Source organism: Barbus barbus, assembly GCF_936440315.1.
Source record: "Barbus barbus genome assembly, chromosome: 5".
Taxonomy (NCBI): Eukaryota; Metazoa; Chordata; class Actinopteri; order Cypriniformes; family Cyprinidae; genus Barbus; species Barbus barbus.
The window spans coordinates 41,140,004-41,149,526 of record NC_136733.1 but is presented as its reverse complement, the minus strand read 5'-3'; the positions used below and the strand labels follow the sequence as shown (position 1 = coordinate 41,149,526).

The 9,523-nt window shown below is 40.1% G+C and overlaps 1 protein-coding gene across 1 annotated transcript; it reads right to left on the bottom strand.

Moving 5' to 3' along the window:
- Positions 1 to 288: 288 nt before the first annotated feature.
- LOC306870069 (low molecular weight neuronal intermediate filament-like) lies at positions 289 to 7,920 on the bottom strand. The gene is made up of 4 exons (XM_079417112.1): positions 6,230 to 7,920; positions 2,460 to 2,777; positions 1,778 to 1,902; positions 289 to 1,137 (listed from the first exon to the last, which is right to left on the bottom strand). The coding sequence occupies exons 1-4, from the start codon at positions 6,947 to 6,949 to the stop codon at positions 675 to 677; spliced, it is 1,626 nt and encodes a 541-aa protein (XP_079273238.1). The 5' UTR covers positions 6,950 to 7,920; the 3' UTR covers positions 289 to 674.
- Positions 7,921 to 9,523: the final 1,603 nt, after the last annotated feature.

The following is a 9,523-nucleotide window of genomic DNA, read 5'->3' as shown; positions in this document are numbered from 1 at the left end:
ATCAGAGCACAGCGTGATTTTCAGAACGATGCACTTTGTAAAAATCGACACGTTTCAGAAGGCAGGGAAGAGAGGAGCAACAATAATATACGGTATATGGAAAATAATGTGTGTTTTCTAATCTTAAACACACCAAAATACACAAATTATGTTCTTTTTAGCAATCTCATATGACCCCTTTAATTTGTGTTTTCGAAGATCAACCAAAGTCTAAATGGTTTGGAAAGACAAGAGAGTGAGTAAATGGTGACAGAATTTAACTGAACTATATCTTTAAGATTCAAGAATGTGGAAGATAGGATGTTTATTAGTGGAAGAATGATTTACATTTCAATCTTTTTTCCCATTACATGACTTCAGAAGACTTGAAATACAGCACACGAATTGCGTGGATGATATTTATGCTGCTTGGGAAGTTTACTCAGCATCTACGTTTGCTGTATGAAATACACTCTCTTATTGAAAGAAAGTAAATGATGACAAAATGGCCATTTTCAGCTGAACTACTTCATAATGCTCTCTTCATCTCTTGAGTGCTTTACCATTTCAGCGCTTTCATTGCTTTCCCGCAGAGATCCAGATGAAATGAGGTAAGGATGAGTGGATGGATGAAGTGTATTTGTCGGAGGGACAGAAGGGTGAGGAGGACACGGAGGCTCCAGATGGACGCAGCTTTACTTGCTCTTGACCGCAGCGGCCTTCTCTTCCTTGTTATTGTCCCCCTTTTCATTCTTAACACTCTTGCTGTCTGCCTTATTGCTATCACTCTTCTTCTCCTTCTCCTTTTCTTTCTCCTTCTCTTTCTGTTCCTTTGGGCTCTTCTTCTCTTCCTTTTCCTTCTTCTCATCTGCTTTTTCCTTTTCCTTCTCATCCTCCTGTTCTTCTTCCTCCTCCTCATCGCCTCCTTCCTCCTGTTCTTCTCCCTCCTCAGCCTCCTCTCCTCCTTCCTCCTCTTCTTCCTTCTCCTCTTCCTTCTCCTCCTCTTCTTCCTCTTCCTGCTCTTCCTCTTCCTCTGTCTCGTGTTTGGCTCCGCCCCTCCTCAGGGCATAAGTGCGGCTGGGTGTGTAAGAGTAGGCGGAGTGCAGCAAGGCTCCGCCCACAGAGCTCAGGCGGCATTCCTCCCCTTCCAGCAGCTTCCTGTAGGGAACGACCATATATGGGTAAAGATGGAACTCTGCTAAATGACATTAAGACATGGAATTGATAGTTTTCACGTGACGTCACACCCTTATAGGAACGCTCACCTGGAGGGCAAAATGAGGCTTTGCACCACTGACCGACAGTTATTTTTACACGGTTTGCAATAACTAGTAATATAGTAAAACGCTGATATTAAAAGGCAAAATTCAGTACACACCTTATTGATGATGCATACTTTGTATAGAAAACACGGAACCATTTATGCACTTTACATTCATATTCCGGGCTCATCTGCTTGCCTAAATTTTTTTTTAAAAACTAACTGACCCTTATGACTGGTTTTGTGCTCCAGGGTCACATATAAAGTAAGCATAATCAATAAGGTGTGTACTGAATTTGTTCTTTTAATATCACTGTTTTTAATACATTAAAGCACTTTAAGTGTTTTTCACAATGTTTTGTCGCGCTGTTTAGTGATTGAAATATTGCGGCAGGTGCATATAAAATGGACTGCAAATGGCCAAAACTTGCATTATGTTGCATTATGGACAGCATTGTGCTGCAGTTCAATGGATGTTTTGCCCTCGAGCCGGTCTCGTGACTGAAAGCTATGAATGGCATCAGTTCTGAGTCTGACCTGTAGGCTGCGATCTCGATGTCCAGCGCCATCTTCACATTTAGCAGGTCCTGGTATTCACGCAGATGACGGGACATCTCACCTTTGGTGCTCCTCAGAGCAGATTCCAGCTGCTGAATAGTGTCCTACCACACAGAGACAACAAGGCCTTTCTGAGAGGAAATCTAACGCATTTCTTTTGAGAATGTCTTTTAATACAGTGGGGTAAAAAAAACAACATTTTATTTATACCTAAAATTAAACAGAACTTTCTAGAATTTTGCAGTCACTGATAAGCAAATTTTGTGCCATTAGTCATGTGACTTAATCATCAGGTTACATTTATAAATTGATATATTTTTTTAATTTGAACTTTTTTCTTTATAATGATGTTCTTCTCAGGTTAACTTATCATTAACTTAACCAAGAACTAAAACCATAAAAACATTTTTATAACCTGAAAGGAAATCAACATTGACTGAAATAAAATAAAACAATCTTATTTCAGTTAGTTGCCAAGGCAACATTTATAATTTTTAATTACTGAAATAACTAAAATGAAATAAACTAAAACAGTGCGTATCATATGCACGCAAAAACTGTGTATTATATGCATATCTGCATATAAATATCATGCAAAAAAACATGCTATTGATATGCATTTCATGAGACTGGACTCAATGTGAAAGTGAAGCGCTCTCACCTGCTGCTCGCCGATCTCGTTGTTGTGGCGGTCCTCCATATCTGCCAGCTGTCTCTCAAAGGCCTCATTATGGGCTTTCAGGGCCTCGATCTCCAGGGTGCGGGCCTGCAGCTGTCGGCGGTACTCAGACAGCTCATCCTTGGTCTGCTTCAGAGCATCGTTGTTACGCGCCGCCGCCTCCGTCACAGTGGTGAACTTGGAGCGGTACCATTCCTCTGACTGCTGCTGGTTCCGGGCGGAGAGAGATTCGTACTGGACACGAATGTCCTTTAGAGCCACAGCGAGGTCAGGCTTACTGACGTCCATCTCAACAGACACCTGAGCGTGAAGAACAGTCAGCTGTTACTCAATACAAATAACTTTAATATATACATATGTGACCCTGGAGTACAAAACCAGTCATAAGGGTCAGTTTTTCAAAAATTTAGATTTATACATCATCTGAATAAATGATCTTTCCATTGATGTATGGTTTGTTATGATCGGACAATATTTGTCTGAGATACAACTATTAGAAAATCTGGAATCTGAGGGAGCAAAAAAATCTAAATATTGAGAAAATCTCCTTTAAAGTTGTTCAAATGAAGTTCTTAGCAATGCATATTACTAATCAAAAATGAAGTTTTGATATATTTACGTCAGAATTTTACAAAATATCTTCATGGAACATGATCTTAATATCCTAATGATTTTTGTCATAAAAGAGAAATGTATAATTTTGATCCATACAATGTATTGTTGACTATTGCTACAGATATACCTGTGTTACTCATGACTGCTTTTGTGCTCCATGGTCACATATTTAACCTAATGCTAATCTGAAAAATAAAATAAAATAATAGGAATTGCACCACTGTTCAAAATATTGGGGACAGTAAGATAAAAAAAAAAATTATTTATGATATTTATGATATTTAGCATGATTTTATTGATAAAAAAAATCCTGAATCACAGTTTCCACGAAAATAATAAGCAGCACAACTGTTGTGCTGTTTAACACTAATAATAGTCAGAAATGCAAATAAGCATATTAGAATGATTTCTGAAGGATCATGTGATGCTGAAGACGGTCACATTACAGTTCTTTTAAAATGCAATAATATTTAGAAATATTATTGTTTTTACTGTATTTATGGTTAAACTAACACAGTCTTGGTGAGTATGACCCCAAACCTTTGAACAGCGGTCAATGATAATGATAGCGGTCAATGATAGGCTTTCCTGTAGCTCAAATAGTAGAGCATGGCGCTAGCAACGCCAAGGTCATGGGTTCGATTCCCAGGGAAAGCTAGAGCTGATAAAATGTAAAAACTGTAACTTGAATGCAATGAAAGTCGCTTTGGCGTCTGCTAAATGCATAAATGTAAATAAATAGTCTTTAGTCTGTAAAACTGACCAGTATTGATCTTGTGAGGAAACTGCAATTTAGTTGCTGAGTCATTATTGATTTCTAATGAATAATTAATCCCCTGAAACACTCATTTACATCTGAGCTAAAATAAAGTAAATTACAGCTATACATACTTTTGCATATACTATATGAGACATTCTTTCCCTCTATAGAAAGCTGCTCAAGTTTGCCAGTGGTTATTTGAATATACTGATAAATAAATAGTTTTAGAGTGAATGCAATCAATAAACCAATGTCCATCGTGTAGTGAAGTTGCATTGGCAGTGAAAAAGCAGCATATGAAGTGCTAATGTTGGCCATGGTGCATTTAATCGGTCTTTGAGTGTAATGTGTGGTAATGAAGTTTTGAGCCCTCGGGGCTGTGGAATGTAGTTGCACAAGGAAATGCACAAGGAAAGATGAAGCTGCCTAAACCGGGACGCAACAGCAATTCATCAGCCGCTTCATCAACACGCAGAGAACATGCATGATGATGATGGTTTATTTTCAGATGAAGCATTGAAGAAAAGTTTATGACTTTTATCCAAGATACTTTTAAATGAAACTGGCTTCTGTAGTGCAGGAGTAGAGTGAGTGTGATGCAGTCCCTCTCAAGGACGCTGCGCTCTGCAGCCACACCTAAAATCCTGCGCTACTGCATCATCATCCTCATCTTCATCATCTGCACGAGGTGAGGAAGTGTAAACTTCAAATCATCAACAACCCTTTCAACTTTCAATACATTTCACCCTAAGCGCTCGTCCTTGTCTTGGGCCGAATAAATATACTTTTTGAGCTGTTGAAGCTGCGAGAGAGAAGTCCTGTCCTTCTGTTGTGGTGCAGTGCAGGCTCTGATTCTGAATGTCTGCGCTGCAGTGCTGTAAATCCTGCAGACGCACACCGCCCTCACTGACACTGCACAGTCATGCCCACACTCTCAGTTATTAATAAACACAGTATTCCACTGCATTTCTGGTATTTATATGCTTTTCTTCTCAAATAAGTTCTATCATACATTGCAAAATGTTGCTAGCTTATAAAGACATTTCTACCTGATATGACCTATAAATAACTGCTGTGAACCAATGCAGTCAGGTTGATTCCCTCATATTGAATAGAAAAATATAATTTAAATATTATAATATTAACTTTCTAATAATATTGAAATATTATAAGCACATGTTTTAAGTAGCAATTTCCAAGCCATCTAAAGCACATGAAATATTTGTCTAAACCACAACTGGTTTAATTTCACTGGAAGTTGATAAAAATGCGATTCCCATAGATTTGCATCTCTATGCCACTGCATCAATCACACGCTGCTAAACTGTATCAAAAACATTCCTGAAGACAAATTCTATGCTTGTCAGAATTATCAGATAAGATCTGTCTTACAACTGAACTTTTGCAGTTATTATATTAAATGTGTTTTAGAATAATAATTGATAAAATATATGTAGTGATTTAAAAATTGCATCTAAAGAATATGCACGATATGGATTTCTATGATGCTCATTCCTTTATTTCTACTCTTTTTTGTAATTTGTTTTGATCAAATTCACTATAAATTGAACTTATGTAAAGCGTATTTTAGAACAAAATATTTTACACAGTAGTGATTTCAATAACATGCATGCAATATTTGTCTGAAATGTTTAGTTTTATTTCACTACATGCCTTTGCAACTATTGCACTTCATGTAGCTATTTGAGATGTAAATCAGTGTAAAAACATATCTCAACCCAGGTCTCTGGTCTTAGCTGGTTTAAGATGGTCTCCCAGCCTAGTATTATTGTAGGTGTTAACAGAAAAGTGCTCAAAACTCCTCCAAAAGTAGCCAAAAGAGTAGCCTGGTTTGTTTTAAATGTGTCCCTGCAGCACAAAAGCAGTCATCAGTAGCACAGGTATATCTGTAGCAATAGACAACAATACATTGTATGGATCAAAATTATACATTTCTCTTTTATGACAAAAATCATTAGGATATTAAGATCATGTTTCATGAAGATATTTTGTAAATTTCTTACCGTAAATATATCAAAACTTCATTTTTGATTAGTAATATGCATTGCTAAGAACTTCATTTGAACAACTTTAAAGGAGATTTTCTCAATATTTAGATTTTTTTGCACCCTCAGATTCCAGATTTTCAAATAGTTGTATCTCAGCTAAATATTGTCCTATCATAACAAACCATACATCAATGGAAAGCTTGTTTATCCAGGTGATGTATAAATCTCAATTTAAAAAAACTGACCCTTATGGCTGGTTTTGTGCTCCGGGGTCACATATAGCTACAGCATGTAAGTGTTAACAGAACAGCTGAAAAGTGCTAGCCAGAGAGTTTGTTTTAAATGATGAAATCTGAGGTGTGTCATACCTGGCTGGCCTGAAGTGATGCCTGGAGCTCCTGCAGCTCCTCCTCATGCACCTTCCTGAGGAAGGCGATCTCATCCAGCAGCGACTCCACTTTCTTCTCCAGCTCCAGGCGCGTCAGCGTGGCGTCGTCCACGTCTTTGCGGTATCCCTTCAGGCTGCCCTCAGCCTCATCCCTCAGCCGGCTCTCTTCCTCCAGCTTGTCCTTGAGGCGCTCCAGGGCCTCGTTCATCTGCACGCAGTCCAGGTGTATCTGGCTCTTCTCGTGCGTCAGCTCCTCGACGCGCGCGCGCAGCTCGCGGATCTCCTGCTCGTAGAGATCGTGGAGACGCGACGGCTCGCTGTGACGCTGGCGCAGCAGCGCGACCTCCGCCTCCAGAACTTTGTTGTGCTGCTCGAGGTTGTGCACCTTCTCGATGAACGTCACGAAGCGGTCGTTTAGGCCCTGCAGCTGCTCCTTCTCGTTGGTGCGGATGATCTTCAGCTCGTTGGTGATGGCGGTGGTCTGCGTCAGGTCCACGGAGTCTTGCATGGGCTGGAAGCTGCGTTTGGTCCGGTAACTTGAGGATATGATCATTGGGGATGGAGAGCCGTAGGTGCGGTGCTGATGCTGCTGCTGCTGCTGCGCTCCGGAGCGGTAACTCACCGTCGGGACGCGCCGAGGCGCATCTCCAAAAATCTTCCTGTAGGAGCTGCTCGTATACATATCGCCGGAATAGCTCATGCTGGAACGCTGGAGATCACAGACCGAGTGAGTGAAGTAAGTGTGTGGATGTGGGAAGACAGAGAAAGAGAAAGAGAGTGCCAGTCGGGATGGCGCACCGGCGTCTTTTATAGCCAGAAACCGCGAGCATCATCTGACGCATGGGCGGTGGTGAAGGGGCAAACCTGCAACCCTGAGCAAAATGACAGTCCCAGGAGAGAGCTCACTCACTCAATGCCTCGATCTGGTTTTGTGCCACTCATCCCTTTTGGATGGAGTGGAGATTCGAATCTACAAAAGCGAGGATAAATAAAAAAGGTAAAAGAAGCACAAATGCACGAAAAACTACATTCGGGTTCCTCAGGGAAAGTTCCTGCGATCGCTAAAGAGGCTGTCAGGAGTTTTGAGGCACCTGAAAAATGCGTATCAGTACCACGTTTTTTAAATATTTTGCGTGCTATTTATACGCAGAAAGTGACTTCGGCGTGCATAAGATACGCACGTGTTTGACGTCCATATAATACCAGTTTTGCGTGCATATGATACTCACTTTGTTGACGTGCATATAATTCATAGGTTCCTGCGATCACTACAGAGGCTGTCAGGGGTTCGTAAACTTAGGTTTTGAGGCATTTGAAAATGCATATCAGTTGCACGATTTTTTAAAAAATATATATTTATACGAAACTGACTTTGGCGTGCATACCATACGCACTTTGTTAGCGTGCATATGTTATGCATTTTGGCGTACATAGCCTATAATACCCACACTCCTAAACCTAACCATTGCGTATCATATGCACGCCAAAGCCCATTTCTGCGTATAAATAAGACGCCAAATAGAAACAGAAAATCGTGCGCACTTTCATGAGATCGGGTTAAATATATTTATATTGAAGTTCCAAAAATTTGGGAATTTGAGGCATCCAGAAGATTCGGGGGAACCAAATTATTCCATTTAGTGTAGATGAAATGGCTACTTTATTATTTACCATAATAAGGATCTCTGTTATGTTTATTGTTCATTTCCAAGAAATGATAAATAGATCGCGTTAAAGCAATAGGATGCAGAAGCACAGGCAGAAGTGTGATGATCAGGCTGGTTTTGTGTGTGGGACTGAAGCATGTTGCAGTGGGAGGAGGAGTGTCTGTAATGCTGGTGGCAGCCTGTGCCTCTGCAGTGTCTGAATACTGAATGAGACACAGAGCTCTCACCCTGATGACCCTCCTTGATGCAGAATCCCATGCAGACTCAAAATCAGCTGACATTCTGCAGTCCCCTCACACACACTGTGCATCTGAAAAGGCTTACAATGCGATTATATAATAAAAAAAAAAATATAATAATAAAAATAATGCGATACAGTGCATGCCACAAACTGCACATGAGCTTCTGTAGAAGCCGGTGCTCTTTATGAAGCACATTTTCCTGATGAGTCAGCAGTATCGGCTGCTCGGAGTGAGTGTCGCACCACACACTTGGAGCAGAGCCACACCTCAGGATTTAGCATGATCAGAGACGTGCTGCAGATCCTGCTCTCTTCAGCGTTTCTGAGGCCCATCGTTCACTCTAATAGAGAGAAAGACAGATACATACATCTACCTGAGAAGAAGCTTATCCTCTGTATGAGGTTGACTGGCTCTAGACCACTGCATTCAAACAGAAATCAGCCCAACATTGAACATACAGAAATAGAGAAAACTAGACTGAAGTTTCAGGGCTGCACCAATAGATAGATAGATAGATAGACAGACAGGTGGGTGGCTGGACGGACGGACGGACGGACGGACGGACGGACGGACGGACGGACGGACGGACAGACAGACAGACAGACAGACAGACAGACAGACAGACAGACAGACAGACAGATAGACAGATAGATAGATAGATAGATAGATAGATAGATAGATAGATAGATAGATAGATAGATAGACAGACAGACAGGCAGGTAGATAGATGACAGACAGACGGATAGATAGCTATAGATAGATAGACAGACAGACAGACAGACTGATAGATAGACAGACAGACAGACAGACAGACAGACAGATACATAGATAGATAGATAGATAGATAGATAGATAGATAGATAGATAGATAGATAGATAGATAGATAGATAGATAGATAGATAGATAGATAGATAGATAGATAGATAGATAGATAGATAGATAGGCAGACAGACTGATAGATAGATAGATAGATAGATAGATAGATAGATAGATAGATAGATAGATAGATAGATAGATAGATAGATAGATAGATAGATAGATGACAGACAGACAGATGGATGGATAGATAGACAGACAGACAGACAGACAGATAGATAGGCAGACAGACTGATAGATAGATAGATAGACAGACAGATAAATGATAGACAGACAGACAGACAGACAGATAGATAGATAGATAGATAGATAGATAGATAGATAGATAGATAGATAGATAGATAGATAGATAGCTATAGATAGATAGACAGACAGACAGACTGATAGATAGATAGATAGATAGATAGATAGATAGATAGATAGATAGATAGATAGATAGATAGACTGATAGATAGATAGATAGATAGATAGATAGATAGATAGATAGA

Excerpts from the sequence above, each read along its gene's own strand:
- LOC306870069 (XM_079417112.1), bottom strand. The coding sequence starts at position 6,949 with ATGAGCTATTCCGGCGATATGTATACGAGCAGCTCCTACAGGAAGATT. Across the intron at positions 2,778-6,229 it reads CATCACTTCAGGCCAGCCAG|GTGTCTGTTGAGATGGACGT; the intron begins GTATGACACACC and ends CTTCACGCTCAG. Across the intron at positions 1,138-1,777 it reads ATCGAGATCGCAGCCTACAG|GAAGCTGCTGGAAGGGGAGG; the intron begins GTCAGACTCAGA and ends CGTTCCCTACAG.